Genomic DNA, 20,443 nt, shown 5'->3' on the forward strand with positions numbered 1-20,443 from the left:
AGAGGGATCCCTGCAGACCCAGGAAAGCTGTGGTGGGTGTGCCCACACATACCACAGAGGGCTCACAGCAAGTGGATCTCACAGCAGGACCCAGCCTTACACACAGACGCCATTCCCTTCTGCAGCAAAACAAAGCATCAGCGTTGGTGACAGCGGCTCAGGGCACATTTTAATGAGGACTCTCTGTTTAAGACTGGTAAACTCTTGTTCGTCCTTCAAAACCCAGCTAAGTATTAACCTCTGCCACTTCCAGTGACCCCCACCTCCTATCCCATAGAGCATATCATCCTTTCTAGACTGCCTGCACTGTTACTTATTTGTTTATTTTAGTCATCCTGTGTTATAGCTTTTTAACATATTTGAACAACACAAAGAAAATGATAATGACCCATCCTCCATTTCTGCCTCTCTTCCTCAATGACTGTTTTCAGTTTGGGATACACTGTTAGGAATCTGTACCTAGAAAAGCATATAGAGGCTTGACATCGCTTGGGTCGTGCTTTCTGCATGTTATTTTAAAACCTATTTTATCTTGAAAATGTCTTAGATATCTTCCCATGTCAGACCGTAGGACTGTACTGCATTTCTGTGAGTACCTGCATCCCATTTCCTAGTGGGGTCAGTCTCTAATTTCTCAAAACACTCCTCGGTTTGATGAATATTTCGGGGTTCCCACCGTCTCTCATGATTACAAACCGTGCTACAGTGAAAGCATTTGCAGATGTCAGTGCCACTGATTCCCATCCCTGTCTTCTCCCAGAACTGCCCCCCCCACCCCCCCGCGGGCTGCGGGCCCTGAGAGCACAAACAGAATTTCCTCTTCTCTGGGTCTTGTGCTCAGCACAGGGCCTCAGCCAGAAAAGACAGCCCTAGGATGAAAGAAATGGTCGCAGTGTGGGCCCGAGCATGACAGCCTGAGTGGCCTGGGAGAATGCGGGGTGCATGCCGTGGACCTGGAGAGCTGGAACAGTGAACTGGCACAGAGAGAGAGCAGACCACAGAGGGCCGTGAGCCAGCTCAGAGGCCGAGGTCTCACAGGTAGTGGGGAGACAGGAAATGTTCTATGTAAGGACCTAGTCCAGCATGTGTTTGTGCCTAATTTCCCCTGCAGGCCTGCAGCATTAGCATAAAGGAAAAAGTAGAGTAGCTATTGCAATTCCCGGGCAAGGGAGGTAAGGCCCTGAACCCCCTCTTTCTTTTTTTATATATATATTTTATTTTATTTGTAGGTATCTCATAAATACACAGTTAGGAACATAGTAATTCTTCCCACCGTACCCGCCCTTCCTCTCACTCCCCCTCTTCCTCCTCCCTCTCCTACTTAGTCCAAGAAAGAAAAAGAAACAGAAAGAATGAAGGAAAAAAGAAGGGAAGAATGGAATATAAATATTAAGAGAACTGTTCCTCAACAGTCTAGACCAGGACTGTTCTATGTTTTTGCTTCTCGAAGGTGATTTTGTTTTTATTCCCCCCTTCCTCTTTTCCCTTCCTTCCTCCCCCTTCTTTCCTTTCAGAAACTTAATTGTCTTTAAAGAAGAACCCAAGGATGGTACATCTCTTGTGAGCTCTTAGACATAACTTTAACTTATGAGACATAATATTATCCTCCATATAATACACTAACTGGAAGTGGTTCTTTTTTTTTTTTTTTTTTTTGACAGGCAGAGTGGACAGTGAGAGAGAGAGAGAAAGGTCTTCCTTTGCCGTTGGTTCACCCTCCAATGGCCGCCGTGGCCGGCGCGCTGTGGCCGGCGTACCACGCTGATCTGATGGCAGGAGCCAGGTACTTCTCCTGGTCTCCCATGGGGTGCAGGGCCCAAGTGCTTGGGCCATCCTCCACTGCACTCCCTGGCCACAGCAGAGAGCTGGCCTGGAAGAGGGGCAACCGGGACAGAATCTGGCGCCTAAGTGATTCTTGAGAGCAAGTTTTACGATTAAGTTTCATGATACAACTCTTTGGGGACAGAGGTCCTGTATGAGAAGTTAGTGCACAGTTGACTCTTGTTGTTTATTTAACAAATAACACTCTTATGTACGACATCAGTGATCACCCAAGGCTCTTGACTTGAGCTGCCTCGGCTATGGAAGCCTTTTGGATCCACTGGCTCAACAAGGCAATAAGCAAAGTGAAAGTTCTCTCCTCCCTTCAGAGAGAAGTACATCCTTCTTAGAAGGCCATTTGTTTCCACTGGGGTCTCACCTGCAGCAATCCTGTATGTAGGACATTTTTTTCCAGAGTGTCTTGGCTTTCCATGCCTAAAATGGAAATCAGCCTTTAGGGCTGATTCTGAAGTCAGAGTGCTACTTAAAGCGATTGTCATTCTATGAGTCTGCTGTATGGACTGCTTCCCATGTTGGAGCCTTCACTCCTTTTTAATTCTATTATTGTTTTCAAACACTTAGTCCTATTTATATGGTCCTTTAACACTTGATCGTATCTATATGATCACTTTACCACTTAATCTTACACATTTGATCTTTATAACACTTAAGTGCTGTTTTTATCAGCCAGCTTAAGGAATTTGGGGGTCTTATGGCTAGTTGTTAAACTGTGCCCCTAGGAGTAAGTGTATAAGGAATTCATATGGACTATACTGCTTTGCAGTTGCAAACTTCATACATTTCACAATTACAACTTTAGGATCTTGGTGATTCTTCCTACTGTGTCCGCTCTCCCACCCATACTCCCACCTCCCTCTTCCTCTTCCCTTTCTTATTTTCACTCTTATTCTTTACTAAGATATGTTTATATATATTTTATTTATTTGAAAGACAGAGTTACAGAGAGATATAGAGCCAGAGAGAGAGAGACATCATCCATTCCACTGGTTCATGCCCCAAATGGCCGCAATGGCTAGAGCTGTGCCGATCTGAAGCCAGGAGCCAGGAGCTTCTTCTGGGTCTCCCACGTGGGTGCAGGGGCCCAAGGAGTTGGGCCATCTTCTACTGCTTTCCAGGCCATAGCAGAGAGCTGCATCGGAAGAGGAGCAGCCAGGACTCAAACCGGCACCCATATGGGATGCTAGCACTGCAGGCGGTGGCTTTACCCACTATGCCACAGCGCCAGCCCAGAGAAATCTGTTTATATTTAACTTTATACATATATGATTAACTCTTTGTTAAGTATAGAATTCAATGAATCATCTGAAGGAAAATATTATAAAGGAAAAGATAAACAAAAGTATAGAATAAGAAGCTGTTCCTCAACAGTAGAGAGAAACGCTCTTCCAAATCACTGGTTCTCAAAGTGTCCCTTTCGTCTCTGCGTGTTGTCTTTAAGGTGCTCTGTTGTTATCACAAGTCAGGGAGAACATACAGAATTTGTCCCTTTGGGCCTGGTTTGTTTCACTGAGTATGATGTTTTCCGGATTCATCCATTTTGTTGCAAATGACCAGACATCAGTTTGTTTGTTTGTTTTGTTTTCTTTTTTACTGCTGTGTAGTATTTCATGGTATACATATCCCATAATTTCTCTATCTAGTCTTCAGTTGACTGGCATTTGGGTTGATTCCATGTCTTTGCTGATGTGAATTGAGCTGCGATAAACATGTTTACATTTATGTTTACAATTTCATTTCCCTTGGGTAGATTCCCAGGAGTGTGAACCCCTTCTTTCTATCCTGAGGTCATTACCTAGACCCAGAGCACTCCAGGAGGCCTGGATTCTGGCTTCCTCGCTCATGGTTCTTGCTCACAGCAAGTCCCTGGAGAGCACCCCACCAACTGCTGCTGGAAAAGTGGGTCCCCTGTGAGCTTGGGCAGCCAGACACTCAGAGGTCTTCCCTAAGTTCGCCCAGCTCCCTCCACTCGCATATGCTGGCTTCCTGAGTCCACAGCCCTGCTCGCTCCCTCTTGGCCGGGCCCTGGGGGACAGCAGCCCTGTGGGATGGGCTAGTTCTGTGGGACAGGGGGAACCAACAGCTGCTTGACTTCTCGAATGCATCGCTCCCTCCTCTTCCCACCGCCAGCAGAGGCAGCAGGGGCAGAGCTTCCTTGGGCCTCAGGCCCAGCACTCACAAGGGCTCCAGGAGGTTCTTGGCCCCTGCATGGCACTTTCTCTCACTGGCCTTCTGTCACTGGTCTTGTCTTCCTACACCACTCCGTACCTTCCCTTGCAACCTGGAAGCAGTGCGCTTGCAGGAGAGGACAGTTTACCAACAGAAGCAGGCCTGGAGCCGTGCTTCCTGGGTTTGCATCCATCCGCTGCTCGCCGGCTGTGTTGCCTCGCACAGCTCAGATCCCCTCTTTGGAGAATGAGGATGCTAGTAGATGGCACCCAGCAGGCCATCTGTTAGGTGTGAAGGGTCAGTGAAGCCTGCTTACAAGTGATGTTCACAGGGCCCGGCCTACACCTACGAATTTAGCAATTCTATTACCATCTTTCATGTGGCTTGGAACTAGTGAAACAGCCTGAGGATTGGGAGTGCTGGGTTCAAGTCCCAAGTAGAGGGGCCATGTGACCATGGACAAGCACTTTTAGCTCCCTGGGCCTGGTTACTTCGTCTGTGAAACCGAGCCCAGGCCACCTCAGAGGGCTGCTGTGGGAATCCAGGGGACTCCTCTATGGGGCCGAGAAGCACCATCCCTAGGTTGCAGCCCCCATCCTCATGGTCAGAGACAGTGGCTGGAATTCTGGCTGTCACAAAGGGCATTGCCACCTGTCTTTGAAGGAGGCATCCCATCAGCTTGAGCCTCATTGGTCACAACCAGCTGCAAGAGAGGCTGGGAAATGGGCCCCTCATTCTGCAGTGCAGGAGTCCGCGCCGCCCGGGCAAGGTCCTCAGGCAGAGAAGCTGCCTCCTCCTCCCCGCACTGGGCTCCCGTCCCAGCACCATACGGCCCCGTGAGCACCCGCGCTGCCAAGAAGCTCCAGCAGGTGCCACAAGGCCTGAACAGATTTGGGTATTGTGCCCAGCTTGTGCCAGAGACCCTGCCAGTGCCGAGGTTCCGCTGCCTGCAGGGCTCTTATGCTGTCGCACGTATGCCGGGCCGTGAGCTCCATCACTTGTCACAGCCTAGATGGAGCCCCGTGAACAGGGAGCCTGAACTCCGAGGGGCTAGGGAATCCCTGTGACTCCCGGGACTTCCATCCAAGGCTCGGCCCCACACCCTGGGGCCAGTGGAGCCAACCCCCATCCCCCATCTGCCAAGTGGGATGTGTGCAACCTCAAGGCCCCAGCCAGTGCTGAGCGTGCTGTCAAACCCCCAAACGGATGTCCCATATTCCCTTGGGCTTAGAGACAGGCTCACCATCGCCCATTCTCCTTCTCATTTCCACGTAACAGCTGCCCATCTGGCAGCGCCCTGCAGAGTCCAGAGGGCCCTGAGCGACTGTGGGTTGGGGGGGGCATGGCAGGAGGGGAACCGCTTCTCGAATGTAGGAGGAGTGCATCGCTTAAAGCTGTCGCACCACACGGCCTCCTGTGCAGGTGGTACCCCCGGCATTCTAGGGTCTGTTTTGTTTCCTATAGGTTTGTTTAGCATGTTTGGAAACCCCACTCCACACCAGGCCTTCCCATCTGCCGATGCCCTCCCTCTCCGCTGGCCTTTTGGCACTGGTGTGGCCTCGTTGCCTCTTCCCCCTCTCCCCAGGGTCTGCTTCACCGTGGGTTTGAGCTGTCACCGTGTGTTGGGCACTTTGGGAGGTGGGTGGGGACTAAAGCAGCAGGTGGAAGGTGGCACCCAGGACAGCAGGGTCTCTAGGACATCGTATAATGCAGAGCTGGCTAGCAGCCACCAAACCTCACTTGCATCCTGTTTTTGTGTGCTCCTGTGTGCAGAGGGTGAAAGAGAACACGTGACAGAGTCGTGATGCAGCCCTCAAACCTATGCTATTGCCTGGCTGCCCTTCAGAGAACACATTGGCAAGCCCTGGTGTGTGCTGTGCAGAGGTTAGCAGCCCCTGGCCAGGCTGCCTGAGCCTCAGTCTTACCCTGTAGAAGGAGAACATTACGTCACACAGGGCTGCCACACGGGTTGTTGGGATTTGATGAGGTAAAGCACATGGAGCACCTCGGCCCTGGGTAAGCTTTCTCTCCAAGTATTGGGGAGGAGATGTCTGGGCCTCTGCCAGGCCTCTCGACCCAGTGGGCATGAAAGTCCTGGCTCTGGGCCTCTGGCTACCCCGGCCCGAGCATGGCTTCCTTAGAGCGTGTCCCCTTTGGCAGGAGGAGAGGGACCTGCCAGCTGCCCATTGTGCCGTGTCCTGCTGCTAGGTCAGCTCTGCCTTCCTCCCACCCCATCCCCGCTGACAGTCAGCTGGTGCCGCTCACCAGGCCCTGGGCACAAGGCCCACACCGGGTGCCAAGCGAGGCCCAAAGGTACCCAGCCTCTTCCACTCTCCTACCTTGTACCTCCAGTCGACCTGGCTGAAACTCCTGCTTAGCTGTAGGAGGCGATGCCTGGGGTTCATCCTCTCTGTGTGCGTTTCCTTGTCCGGGGGCCAAGCCGGCAGACATCTGTGTTTGGCCAGTGATGCCTTCCTACTAGGGGAAAGGAGAGGGAAGGGCAATCCCAGGGCCCAGCCAGCCCCTCCCTCTGAGGGAAGAGCAAAACAAGTTTGTCAGGATAATGATTTACATATAAAGACTTACACATGGTTGGCAGATCAACAAGAATATTCTGTGGTCTAGATAGGGATAAATTCTCAACTGTCAAAAACAATGGAAAGGAATTTGCACACAAAAAAATCTACAAGTGGTACTACCTAAGACCATAACATCCATGAAATTGAAAGATTTTAAAACAACATTTAGTTAAACTGAGAAAAAGTGTGAGTGCCAAATACGGCAGAGGAAGAGTTAATATCTTAAAACAGCAAAGTTTTTATTAAGACACAATAGCAAATATTTGCGTAGTACTCGGTGTCAGGCAGTGTTCTAAGTATTCTGCATGGATTTCTCACTTAGTCCTTGTAAACAGCTCTGTGAGAGTGGCAGTATTATTATCCTCACTTAACAGAACCGAGGCACAGAGAAGCTAAATCCCTTGCCCCAGGTGACAGCTAATACATGGTACAGCTGGAATTGGAACCCAGGCCATCCAGCTCTGTGAGCACTTAGAGTGTTCTATATGAACCAGGAAAAAGATAGGAGGCAGACGGTACACAAAAGAACAAATACAAATATCAGAAGTACAAGAATTATTTTTAGTTTCGATGGTAATAAAAGAATACAAGTTAAGACAATGAATTTTTTGGTCTTCAAATTAGAAGACGTTAGCCACTACAATTCTAATAAATATTAACAATGCAAGAGGGCCAAGAGCCGTCCACAGATTGCTGAAGTTATACCCAGGTGGCCTTTCAGAGGGGGATTCTGGCAGTATTCAAAGCAGCACTCAGGAGTCTCAAAAATGTCTGCGTCCTTTGACCAGGAATTCCTTTCTAAGAATCCAATTTGAGAAAATAATTAAATAGACAAAGATTCATGCACAGAGATGTTCATAGCAATGCTATACAAAATAATGAAAAATTAGAAACAACATAATCATCCGATAATTGGAGACAGGTTAAGTAAATAGTTTAATCTCCATAATGGGCAATTAGGCAGCCCTTATAAATACATTTGTATAACAAAAGACTTACCATAAACAAAGTGAAGACACAGCACAGACTTCTGGGAGACATAGCAACAAAGAATGATATACACAAGAGAACACAAAGAAAACCTACAAACCAATAAGGACAAAGCAAACCCAAAGAACCAAACAGGCAAGGAGTGTAAATAGCAGACAGTTTCCAGGGCTGAGGGTGCCCCACCTCAGCGTGGTCAGGGAAATGCAAACAGCAGAGGCAAAGAGACAGGGGAGGGTTCACATCCACGCTGAGGGCAGTGTACATGGCTCCAGCCACTTTGGGGGGCTTTTTGACTTTCCTCAGTCATGTTGGACACGTGCCCTAGGGAGCACTCTAGGAGGTGGAGTCAGCAAGTGTTGGTGACCGACCACACGTGGGAAGTGACAGTGAGGAAGACTCCTGGAAGAAAGCCAGGTTTGGGGTAGGTGTGGGTTGGTGGGAACAGAAAACACAGGAACACAAGCCCCTGTGGGGCAGGCAAGGAGCAGGAGTAGGGCAGAGACAGGGAGCGTGCCACCCAGGGTCACGGAGCTTTGCACATGGCCATGGGGTGAGGGCTCCAGGTCTCCTCTCCAAACCCACTTCTACAGTCGTCTTCCCTCTTCTTCACAGGTGGGGTGTGTTACTCCTGGGGCTGGAACGAGCATGGCATGTGCGGGGATGGCACCGAAGCCAACGTCTGGGCCCCGAAGCCCGTGGAGGTTCTGCGGTCGGCATCGGGACTCCTCGTGGGCTGTGGGGCCGGCCACTCCCTGGCCCTCTGCCAGCTGCCAGCACACCCCGCACTGGGCCAGGACCCCGAGGTCGCCTGCGCGTCCCCAGATGCCACCAAGGATACTGAATCTCAAGAGGCCATGGACGAAGAGGCAAAGTAGAAGGAAACAGTCAGAAACAACCCAAAGCCAATCTGAAGGGTCCTGAAATGGAGAACTTCGATAGAGAACCTTTAATAAAGTGGCTTCTCCCAGCAGAAATGCCCCCAATCACACTGCTGTATTGTGGGACTGGTCTGAGAAGGACTCGGGAGGCCCTGAGGATCAGGCTGACAGAGGGTGGGGAGCTGCCTGCCTAGCAACTGGGGCTCTGGGGGACAGAGTACCTTTCTCTCTGCTGGGCCCAAGCAGTTGGCTGTCCCTCCACTGAGCAGGTGAGAGTGAGGGCTCCAGTCCTCACCCGAGCCCAGGAAAGCTAAAGCAGCGGCAGGACGGCAACTTCTCCCTGCCCGGTAGAGACAGAAGCCCAGCCCTGTGGTTGTTCTGGTCCAATAACCTTTGATTCAGCAAAAGGCACAGCATTCCCAGGCCAGGCTTAGTACAGCCGTAAGCTTCTCCTAGTATTTTATTTTCAGGCCCAGGACTCATACTTTGCTCATTCAAGGGTATTGAGGTACTGTGCCTGGATACGTGGACAGAAGGAGCTCTTGTCTTGATGACTAGGACCAAGGGAGAAGGCTTTGGCGTGGGGTGGAAGGGAGTGGGGATGAGTAAGTGGAGAAAAACATGACTTCTGGAAAGACCCAGGAGAAGAGACTCCCGACAGACAAAGGAGCCCAGAACCAGTGACACCCTCAGACGTATGTCTTCATCTAAGGCCGGCAGCACTCTGGGGCGAGACTTGTGTGACTGCAGTCGCCACGCTGTGTAGTTCCCCCCGAGGGCCAGGCCGCAGCCTGGCAGCATGGGAAGGGGAGTCTACAGGGAGAGCAGCCCAAAGGCCCCAAGCTCTGACTTCCCCCCCAGGCCCGGCCTCTGCCGGAGCAGGGCACAGAGCTCTGAACCCTGGCCTCCCCGGGGGCAGCTGTGGCTCTGGGGGACAGAGTGCCTCTCTCTGCTGTGACTGACCACAAGCCCTTGGTCAGCGGACCTCAGAAAGCAGACAGGTTGTCATCTGCTGTTTGCCTGTGTCATCAGCCAGGCAGCTGAAGCCTGTGGCCTGTCCCCCTCCACTTTCCCTTTGAGACTTGGGAGAGAGCCTGGGTCTGTGAGTGACTTTAAGAAGGTTCAGAGCTGGAGGGCCTCATCACCGTTCAGTGGGGTGGCCTCCAAACTACATTCTTTAGAACCCCAGAGGCTCCTGGCAACTCAGTAGCCACCTTGTGGACTGTGAGGACAGGAGGCCAAGTACACAGAGGCCTGGGTCCCCACCCCTACCTATTCAAATCAGCTCTAGAGTACTTCAGAAAGTTCATAGGAAAGTGGAATTAAACAGCAAGTTTATTTTGGTGCAGAAAATATGAAACCCTTTTCAATTATGACACCATGAAGTTTGCCACCTTGTCACGGTATACATTTTCCATGAATTTTTTGAAGACCCCTTGTATTATATGCTGGCTTTCACATAAGATTTTATTTGACAAGGGCATCCCTGAGAAAGTTTAAAGGCCATTGATCTTATCTGCCATGTTCATTATCCATGTGGGAAAATGGAGGCATAAAGAGACCAGTTCAAGGCCATACACCTGGGTCCTGGGTCCTTACTGGGAAGTAAGCCAGCCAGGGCCAAGCCAGAGCAGGGTGGCGTAGAGTAGGCCCAGGACCAGAAGTGGGTTCAACCCAGGAGAGCCCACTAAGCTCCCCCTGCCTGCAGCCAGAGACCACCCACAGTTGCAGGCTGACCTTGAACACCAGTGCTTGGAGTCCTGCCCCCAACACTGCACCCTGGAGACGTGTCTGCCCTGGCTGTTAAAGCCCCTGGTCTTCCACCTCCCAGGACCAATGGAAGCCAGTACAGCTTCCAAGTGCTTTGGGGATGGGAAGACGCACATGTCCCTGTTCTCTGAGCTGGTCCTGCTAAGATGCCCAAGCTGACAGGGTGGAGCAATCAGATGGCCCAGAGAGCACCCATAGGAGGAGCCCAGAGTTACTGCCTCTACCCACTGTCCCGTAGGCTGGCTAGGCTGCATCACACTCCCAAGCCAGAACGCACGGATGGTACTGAAGCCTTATACTTCTGAGGCAGACTTTCTACTCACAAGGATCTCTCTCTCTCTCTCTCTCTCTCTCTCTCTCTCTCTCTCTCTCTCTCTCGCTGCTGCAGTGCAGCGCTCCCTCCTGCCCCCTTCAGCACCCGTTAGAGACCCAAATCCCAAGTCCTCTCCTGCCGAGTCCTGTGCCTCTCCCAGGCCTCCCTGTAAACATCAGGAAAAAGTGTCTCAGGGCTCCTCTGCATCCTGAAGCAGGGCCAGGTGGTACATCGGCCCTTAGCCCCTTGAGCCTCAGAGTCTCAGGGCTGAGTCAGAATCAAGCAGGACACAAAGCACACGCGGAAGAACCAACTGGTGCTGGAAGACACCACCGCCCGCCCCATCACCTTGAGTTGCTCCCGGTCACCTTTCCTGCGAGCGTCCTCCGGTGCTGTGTGAGGTGTCCACAGTGCCTCCTCGACTTTTTCCACCAGTTCTCTGACTTTGTGGATGTCTGAGTTCCCCTCCCACCCATCCCCACCACCTCTAACAGACCATGAGCTCCTTGAGAGCCAAGGGATCAAATCTTGGTCAATTCTGGAAGTATTCTTGGTCAGTACTTCACCAAGAACACCTGGTACAGAAGTGCTCCGTAAGTGTGCATGAATGAATTCATCGGCACAGCCCTCGGGTCACCAGAGGAAGCGCCATGATCCCCTCGTTCCTGCCCGCCCTCTGCGTTTATCCCTCTTACAAATGTTTGAGAACTGTCTGTTGACTGCCAGGTAATGTCAGTATCATCCACCTGCCTAGCTAATGTTGTAGGAGCTAACTTGAGAAATGCCCACTCATTTGTAAAAGTCACCTTTTCAAAAATCAAAGCCTGTGAATTGCCTTCACAGGCCTCCTGGGCACAAAGGAAGAAAGGGAAAAGGAGAGGGAGGCGGGGCCCCACTGCGTGCTCACAGGCCTTGGGCCTGGCCCCAGGGGCGGCTGTGGTGGACACTGGTGAGATGCGTTCATTCCCAGCTGCCAACTCCCTCTCCCCTCCTGCTGACAGTGCCCCCCGCCCCCATCTTCCCTTGACACTCCCACCGCCCTGGACCCTGGCTGGATGTGGGGGCCATCAGACCAACCTTAGATGAGAGGTGCTCAGGAATGGTGAATCCAGGCCTCGGGGGCTCAGAATAAAGCCTTCCCATCATGCATCAGGCGTCCACCACTTCTCCGGGAAGTGATTAGTGATCAATGGGAGTTGGGGGTTAGCTCTCAAAGTTAGTGGGGGAAGCAGCTGTCAGAGGGTGTTCTCGCTTGCAAGGCGCATGTGTTAGCTGCTCCAAGTTCAGAATCTCCGAGTGGTGAGAGGAGGAGTCCGCACACAAGGGGGTGGGCGTGGGGAGAGGTGGAGTCAGAGAGGCTGGTGGGCCCTGCGGCCCAAGAGAAGGAGTAAGCTTAGGGCAGCCAGCTGTCTCAGCAGCACAGGGAGGCCGGCCGGCTGCGTGAAGCCAGCTGGGAAGTGGTCCCTCCTGTCCCTCCTGTGGCGCTTCAGGAAGGAGGGCAGGAAGTCAGGAAGTAAAGGCCAGCCCAAGGAAGCCCTCAGCTTGCTTGGGACAACTCAACCCGGACTCTGAAGTCAGAGCACCTGGGATAAATCGGCTTTCTCACTCAGAGCCAGTCCCTTCACCGCCCCACGCCGTGTCCTCTCCCCCCTAAGATGGGGTTACTGAATGGTGTGTGCTGGCACGAGGCAACGTGTGTAGATGCCCTGCAGGTGTAGATGCTCCATCTCCCCACTCGCTACTGTGTCCCTTGGAAACCCGGATTCCAGATGGCTTTGTGTCGAGTCCCACTCTGTGCCCACCACAGGCACTTCTTTGCGGGTAGAATGAACGTTGCCCTCCCTGCAGGAGCTGAGTGGCTCGGCTTGTATGTACCACTGGGCGGAGGCTCCATGAACTTCACACCCTGGGTTCTTGGACAGAACGGGGCACCAAGAGATTGAGTCAAATGCTTAGAGGGGGTGAAAGAAGCCATTAGGTGAGAATTTGGCATCTACGTTAAGTCTCTCAACCACCCATCCCATCAGGGACTCAGAGACTGCGCTGGCCGGCATCGAGGGAAGGGAAACCAGGGGAGGCCTGACACCCATTTGTTGGAGGCCCTGGGCCGACCACTGCCCTCCCTGGGGCTCATCTCATCTGCAAAACACTAAGAGGACATGACCTTCAGGGACTGTTCCCACCCAGCATTCAAGTCTCCCATGGATAGGAAAGGACCTAGAACCCCAGGGCTCCCCCATGCCCCCCACCAAAATCAAGGGGCCAACCCAAGCAAACCAAGCTCCCTAGGAGAGGGCTCCACCCCTTCTGGGATGAGAGAGGGATATTCAACAAGGTGATCCGCCAGACTGGTTCCATCAGATTCAGAGGCAGCTACGTCAGGGAGGAGGTGGCCGTGACCTGCACAGGTCCCAGGGAGCTCTGGCATGATTTGCAGAGAAGGCTCCACACCAGGAAGCTCCTAGGAGTTGTGCGGATCTTAGGTCAGTTCCATATACCCTGTGCCTTCTGAGAGCTCCTGCCTCCTCCCAGCCACCGGAACCTGTAGACCGAGGGGCCACCCTGCCCAGCCAACCTGCAGGGGGCAGCTTCTTCCTTGGGCCTGGCTTTCCCCCAGCCAAGCCACGGTGGGGGAGGGTGGGGAGGTGGAGTGCAGAACCCAGTCACGACACTGCCTGGAGGCAATAAAAACCCAAGTCGGAGCTTCATCTCAAAAGTCAGCTTTTTATTATCAGGGGCCAGGGCCCAGGCAAGGGGAGGTCGTTGAGCTAAAGCATCAGCGCTCTCTTTCCAGGAAATGTTGGGAGCTGCGGTAAAGCTCGAGATGTTGCATTTTTTTCCCCTACTCAAGCATGTGTTTTTCAAAAATCTTATCCTTCTCCCCTCCCCCCGGCCCCCCCATCCGCCCACTAATTTTAGAATCAGACCAAAGCCAAGCTACTGTCCTCTGTTTCGGTTGGGAAAATACTATATTTATTCAAGATGCAGAAGTGTGTCTCTGCAAACCTCCGATTGCTTCAGGAAAACAAATCTGCTTTAGACTATACAGAAACCATGATGCAAAATTTATTTCATGCTAGAATCGCTTTGCATAACATTGGGCATGCAGGTTTTTACTCGGAAGTACTAAATTGCATACAATGCCAGGTTGTGCCTTAGTAAGGTGGAGGAGGGTGCTCCTCCCGGGGTCCTGATCTTTTGCTGCTCTACAGCCTGGTTTGAAAGTAACACTTGGAAAATCCACACGGTGGGGATGATTTACTATGAACGAGTAGTCATGGAAGCTGGTCACACGCAGCTACACACCGGTAAGATGAGAGAAATCGACCTAGGCTAGCCGCTGTCAGGGGTCTCGGGGAGGCGTCCGCTGGGTGGTGAGCGTGGCAGACCGAGAGGGAGGGAGGCGGCAGTGCGGGCTTCCACAATTCTACTCGGAGCAAAGTTCTCGGTTTCCACGGGAGAGATGAACTATGGAGGTGAGGTCAATATGACCAATGACTGACCGACTGCCCTCTCTGGAACCTTGGCTCTCCAGCATGTGTACAAAAGGAGAAGCGATCGTCCCCCTTCCCACCCCTCCTCCCTCGCCCCTGCCCCCCCGGGAATGTACAGGATTCTACGGAACGCCGTTACAGTTTGGCTCCAACAACGTGTGTGAAAGTAAAAGAGTTTTCAAAGAAAATCGAGGACTTTTGCCTTCCCGTTCTTGTTGTCATTTAGGGTGAGCATACAGTTGCGGGGGGGTGGTGGGTTTGGTTTGGCTGGGTTTTCTGTTGAACTTCATGCAAGTCATGCTAAGGAACCCCTCCACCTCCCCCTCCCCAAATAAAAGAAAAGGTTTAAAAATGAAAAGAAGGAAAAGAAATCCTCTACGGTCAGTTACCATTTGGCCGTAGAAAAAGCTACGTCCGTCCTAGTACAGGGCCTGGGCCACTCACTCGGACTCGTCCGGCAAAACTGCATGGCGTGAATTTACTCTGTCCGAGGGTGAGGAGGGGCTGCAGGTCCACCCAGATGCTTAATAGCCACCAGTGTCCTCGGCCAAGCCGCCTGGTCAAGTCACTCTCACAGCCTCTGTCGGCATATACTTAGCAATGACAGGGCTTTCTTTGCAAAGATCTGTATGTAAAGAATACAATTAACACTTGAGCTTCTCTTCTCGGCTTTCCCGTCCCGCTTGGTACTTAGTTTTTTAAGGAAGGAGGAGGAAAGACAGAACAGCCGCATGCAGAGGCAGGCAGAGTCTTCTCCAGCTGGCTTGGGTTTCCCATGCAGTGAGCCAGCTTCGCAGCCTTTCTCTCCCTCCTGGAGGGGGGTGGGGGGGAACAGGTCGCGTCCCTAACTCTTCTCCTACTCTGCACATGAACTCAAACGCCTGCAGTGACTTAGGAGACAGGCACGCCCTCGGCCACCGTGGTGACCCCGTGGGAGTGCCGGCCAAGTGGATGTGGGTGGGGGGGCTTCACCCTCGGCACCTGCTAAAGACTGGCGCTGAAGCCCTGCGGGACTGCGGTGGGGGTGTCACCTGTGGACAGTGCCGCCGCTGGGTCCCCTAGCCACTACAGGGAGATGCGGCTGCTTCCGTCCCACATTCTCTGGGCTTCTGGAAGCAAAGGAAAAAAAAAAGACCCTCCTGCTTGCTGTTTGGGGCTGCACCTAGTAACCCAACATTCTGAAGGAAAAAGACAGGCTGCCGTGAGACCTCCCTGGGCAGGGCTGGGCCACGGGGAATGGTCTACCTGCTTCGCACTCCCACCCCAGCGCTGCCCCTGTTCCCCGGCAGGCCAGAGCCTCCCCTGGGGAAAGCCAGTCGCCAAGGGGAGCATCAGGCCCATCCGTGGGGGGTGCCAAGGCGCCTCCCCAAGGCCGGCAGCCCTCCTTCGTGCAGCTCCATGCGGGGCATGGCTCACTGTGCACTGGGGGTCCAAGGGACCTCGTGGCAGGGCAGAGAAGCAGGGATCAGCCTAGATGAGGGGCGCCTAGCTAAGCACTGGTGACCTGAGGACTGTCCCTCGTCTCGGTGTAGGCTGCCTCTCCTCTGCTGGGTTTGCCTTGGTTGGATTCCCTGTCTCCTCCCTTCTGCATGGTTTAACCACTTCAGCGCTAGAGCAGTTCTGAATGGCCACAGACTCCACCAGCTATGGCTCCTTTAACACCCCCAGCCACTCGCTTGACCCAGCCTGCTCACCCAGGTCAGCATGCATCCGTGTAAGTTGCTCCAAGACATGCATGAGCCGCCCAGCCAGTCTGTGCACCGGGAAGGCTGCCTCTGCCTTCCCAGCCCAGGGCAGTGCCTGGAGCCTCAAGCGAGGCTGTTCTGGGCCCCACCCCAAGCCTCTCCTCAGCCCAAGCTCAAGCTCTCCTAGAAGCCTCTCTCCAGCCAAGTCAGCCCTAAGTTCTGACTGTAAGGCCACCTTGAGCAGAGAGGCCACCACTTGTCTCAGCCTTCGTCAGCCACAAGGGGGCGCTGACTGCACCCAGGGCAGTGGCCAGTGGGCACCAGGCATGGAAGAGGCGGCATACAATGCTGCCTGCCACCAGCAGTGTTCTGACTGGCACACTCTTTCCCTCTGCAACGGCGGTGGCCTTTCCCCTAAGCCCTGGAGCCAGCTCTCCCTTCATGCCTCCCTCCCACTGGCCTCATAAAGGATGCCTCTTCTTGAACAAGGACCTCCGTTAGCTCAGCTTACATGGCCTTGGGCAGGCCAGGCCCAGCCCTCTGCCCTCCCCAAGCAAGGGAGAGGAGAGATCACTGAGCTTTGTGGACCTTCCCTGCCATCTTCCGGAGCAGCCTTGGGGGGAGTCAAGGCTCCCCCTATACCCAAGGGCCCCCTCCCCTGCCTTAGGGCCATAGCATGAGGTCAGCCAGCCGCCTGCCAAGCCCCTGTATCTTGCCCTTAGCTCAGTCCCAGCCCACAGCTGCCCGGGCCTCAGGTTCCGTCAGCCAGCCTGACATCCCACTGGGGGGACGGGATATGGACCCCCAGGGGCTGCCCCCCTCAGCGGGCCTGCCTGCCCCTCACCCGCCGCCCTGCCCACCCATCTGCAGGAGCGCGAGGCGGGCCCGGCTGATGCACAGTGCTCCAGCTTCCTCTACATACCCTTTCTCATTCCTCCACCAGGCGGGCACGCGTACTCCCCGGTTGATAAGAGGAAGCAGGGTCCGTATCTCTCGCGGGTGCCCGAGCGCGTAAAAGGCAGGCCCTCATCAGGAGTGAGAGCCTGGTCTATGTGGGGGCAGTCTTCGTTCGCCAGCGCGGCCTTCGCCACCTCCCCATTCAGTTTGGAATCTTCAAACATATAAGCAGAAGCTATTGAGACACTGAAAACTGTTTAGTTGTTGGGGGGGGGGAGGGAGGGGACAGGCCAGAGACAGGGCATTAGCACAAGGGAGCCATGGAGGAGGGTGCGAGACTTGGGAGGTGGGGCTTGGTTCATCCGGGCAGCCTGGGGGCTACCCACAGTGCCGGGGGTGGGGTGGGGTGGGGTGGGGGCACTCCTGGGTTTGCTCAAAGTTTGCAAAAAGATGAGTGGGTGATGGGCCAGCGGGTGCAGTGCTGCAGGCTGGGCCCAGGGCCTAAGGCGGGGCCGATGAGACAGGATGGTGTGGATGCCGTCATGGGGAGGGGGCCAGACACAGAGCTCGGGGAGAAGACAGACAGACACGCGGAGCACTCCAGGCCAGAGAGGTGGCCTTTGCAGACCCCTCTGCTGCTGACCAGAGCCCGTCTGCCTCACATCCGCACCCAGCCACTTGTGCAGGCTTCCTTAGCCGCATTCAAACACTGACCAACTCCACTCCACTTCCGGTTGGACCCCATCTGACCACTGGGTGGTTTATCCTGTCCCCACCCCCCCCACCCCGCCACACACACACACACACACACACACACACACGCCATCAGTCACTCAGCCTGCCCCACTCCCACCACTGCATCGTGGCCACTCTGATGTGCTGCCTCTTGTACAGACCAGGACTGCCAGGCAGTCTCTATCCTCATATGGACCCAGTGTGGCCCCTCTGCTGCTCTGTCCCTGGTATCCTTCACTCTGTCCCCCATTCACACTCAGCCTCGTCACTGAGCCTACCCTGTCCCAGAGGGACCCTATCTGGTCACTGTCACGTTCTGTCTCCTGTGTAGACCAGGCCTGCTCATGCGGTCTACTCTGTCCCCATAAGGACCCGATCTGGCCACTCTAATGCCCCGTCCACTTGTACACACGGCCACGCAGCGGTCTCTGTCCCGATGCAGACCCCACCTGCCCAGCGCATCTGCTCCATTCTCCACGCAGACCCACGCTGCCCACTCAGTCTGCTCTGCTCCCCGCCCCCGGGCTGTCCCCAGCAGGCTTGGTCAGCGTGTACAGGCACAACAGGGATGTATGCATGACGCTGTGACGGCGGGACATGGACGTGGGAGGGACTCCCGTTCCTCTGTCTCCTCTCGCCAGTGTCCCCAGCAAAGCAGAGCAAATGGAGGTGTAGAAGACAACAGCGGCTGATGGACTGGGGCGGGGGAGATTCGGGTCTCTTCCTCTGCGGTAGCCTGAGAAGGAACCGGGAGAAGGCGTGGCAGCAAAGCATGGCCAGAGCGAGGAGCCCCGTCTCTCCCGGCTCCGGGGAGCCCAGCTGCCTTTCCCAGGCAGCTCGGACTGGTCTCTGCCCCTGCCCCGTGACTCTTGGGGACTGAGCCTCTCCCCGCTCTCTGCCCTCAAAGCAGACCCTTTCTTCCCCAGGTGGAGCCAACTCTGAAAGTGGATCAAGGGCGACAGCCTCAAGGGCAACCCCTTTTGTGGAGGAAAGAGACCAACGTGGGCAAGACCACATTAGGGGAGGCTCCCTGACAGCTTTCGAGGGTGATGGGGGGGAGAAGCCTGGGGACAGTTTCCACCCCGTGTGACGCTCTCCCGTGATCCTGTTCACATCATGTAACTACACGCAGAAGTGATCCTTCCCCGCGTGCACACACTCGGCGTGCACGTGGGCGGGATCACCACCCGTGTGCACATCATGTCACTACAAAGAGGCAGTCAGTCAAAAGAGAAATGGACCAATCAGGTTTATTCATAAAGCAAATCCAAAAAAAAAAAATCCCATCATAATTTTGGAACTTAAAAAAAAAAGTCTCTCGTACAAGGTGGCAAAGCATTTCATGTACAGTGCATTTCTTGACAAATCCCAGGGGCTTCGCTCCCCGACTGATTCTCCACCAGAAAGGCCAGTAACTTGGACACCATGGGACTGGGACTGGGGCCTCTCTGGGGTTCTGGAGCTGCCTAGCACCTAGGGGCGTGTCTGCGGGCACACAAGTGTGCTCCCAGACACGCCCGTCCTGCCTCCCACTCTGTTCAGCCCCTGTCTGCCTTCCCAGAGCTCTCTGGGCTGAAGGAGGAGGGTCCTGGGGAGGGAGAGTGTGGAAGCGGGGGGCCTGCAGTGCCTGTATGAGCTTTCCCAGGCGGCAGCCGGCTGGGAGATGGGTGAGCACTTGCTGTCTCTCTGCTGGCCACCGCCCATCAGGGGTGTGGAATCTGCAGCCTGTGGTTCTTGCCCAGGGGAGGGTCAAAGGTGGGTGCTCCCTCTCTGCCTCGGCCTCCAGAGAGGGTGCAGCCTGAGGTCCCTCCTCTGGCTCTGAGTTGCCGCCCCCTGGCTCTGCCCACCAGCCCTCCCTATCCTGGGGGCTCCCGACTCCCACAACCTTCAAAGGGCCCCAAGTTTAGCACAGGCATTCCCTGCAGAGGCAGGAGGCAAGGAGTAGCCATCAGGGATCTCCCACTGGTCGGGGGTGGGGAGGGAATGGGAGCCAGGCACCCCACCCTCCCTGGGGGGGGATTCCCAGGATACTCCCCAAGCCTGCTTCTTCTCTTGACCTTGGCGGAGGGGGCGGTGATTGGGTGGGGGTGTTTAAGTCTCGCTTTGTGAATAAGCCCGGCCTCCTCGGGCTCTTGGTTTATCTGTGGTATGGGAAGCTCTCAGAATCCAGAGGGGCAGCTGCAAGAGAGACAAACCAAAGAAGGCCAACTGTCTGCATCCGAGGAAGCTGTGCAAAGGGCCAGGGGTAGACACTCACCCATCCCCGCACCCTCTTGCCCTGGCCCGGCCTTCGGATGAGATGGCAGCTAGGCGCCTTGGTTCCCACCTGCTCTCCAGAAGCCTGGGGGCCCTGCCTCACCTGGCCCAGGGCCCCCAGGCCTCCCCTAGCCCCACAGGCCTGCGATGGTGAAATGGCAGCATGGGCAGCGTCTCGGAGATGGTTTCCAGGCTCTGAAATGGCTGAGATGAGCGTCCGAAAGGAGGGGGTCATTTTTTTTTAAACTTTGGAGCAAGGAGACCCCACGTGGCCAGGCCCTCAGCCAGCAGGGCTGGCTTCTCTGCCCCCCCCCGTCTCCAGGCACCACCGACGAGGGACGAGGTACTTACTGTTCACACCAGCAGCGGGCGCCACGGGGCGCACGCAGGGCTGGGGTGGGGTGGGGGGTGGATGGGCATTTCCTTGGGTTAAATCCCAAGAGATCTGCCCAGCTGGGGACTCAGAGAAAAACGTCCCGGGTTAAATGGGGACAGTCTGGGAGAGACACAACCACGAGAACCGGCACGAGTCACGCAACAAAACGAGGAGGGAGAGAGAGGAGAGAGAAACATGATTAGTGGAGAGAGAGAGAGAGAAAGTGAGAATGCGAACAACACGGAAAAGAACACCCATGCCTGGCCCTCTGAGTCTGCTGCTTCCCCCTCAGCTCACCTGGGGGCAGCGAGGACCCCACTCAGGGTCCCAGCCGCCAATACCACGGCTGCTCTGCTCCGCTCGCTGCAACTCTACAGCCCCACCCCCTGCGACTTCCCTGCTGCTGCCAGGGAGAACCGCCCCACCCCGCCCCCAAAGCTGAGACCGTGGTGGTGGCTCCCT

General features: G+C 54.7%; 2 protein-coding genes and 1 long non-coding RNA gene across 37 annotated transcripts in view; 1 reads left to right on the plus strand and 2 right to left on the minus strand.

The window, feature by feature from the left end:
- The window catches only part of SERGEF (secretion regulating guanine nucleotide exchange factor), a 247,749-nt gene extending 239,198 nt beyond the window's left edge, over positions 1 to 8,551 (plus strand). For all 32 annotated transcript variants that reach the window (XR_016230742.1, XR_016230745.1, XR_016230746.1 and 29 more), the window contains one exon: positions 8,190 to 8,551. Coding sequence is in view for 14 of the 32 variants with exons in the window: in XM_089327901.1 (XP_089184027.1) it covers positions 8,190 to 8,498 (309 nt within the window). In the remaining 18 variants the exon portion in view is untranslated. The remainder of the gene's footprint in view (positions 1 to 8,189) is intronic.
- LOC149128382 (uncharacterized) lies at positions 2,746 to 6,478 on the minus strand. The gene is made up of 2 exons (XR_016230758.1): positions 6,348 to 6,478; positions 2,746 to 2,971 (listed from the first exon to the last, which is right to left on the minus strand). It is a non-coding gene; the product is annotated as an uncharacterized LOC149128382 (long non-coding RNA).
- Positions 8,552 to 13,242: 4,691 nt separating the features above from the next.
- The window catches only part of KCNC1 (potassium voltage-gated channel subfamily C member 1), a 41,118-nt gene continuing 33,917 nt past the window's right edge, over positions 13,243 to 20,443 (minus strand). Inside the window, exons 3-4 of one of the 4 annotated variants that reach the window (XM_051833923.3) lie at positions 16,640 to 16,828; positions 13,243 to 14,657 (exon numbers count right to left, since the gene is read on the minus strand). In XM_051833923.3, the coding sequence (XP_051689883.1) occupies positions 14,593 to 14,657; positions 16,640 to 16,828 (254 nt within the window). In that variant the 3' untranslated portion in view covers positions 13,243 to 14,592. The other 3 variants (XM_070065286.2, XM_051833924.3, XM_089323544.1) reach the window with 3 other exon arrangements.

This window comes from Oryctolagus cuniculus, chromosome 1 (genome assembly GCF_051225735.1).
Source record: "Oryctolagus cuniculus isolate XC-2025 breed Fujian yellow rabbit chromosome 1, ASM5122573v1, whole genome shotgun sequence".
Lineage (NCBI taxonomy): Eukaryota > Metazoa > Chordata > Mammalia > Lagomorpha > Leporidae > Oryctolagus > Oryctolagus cuniculus.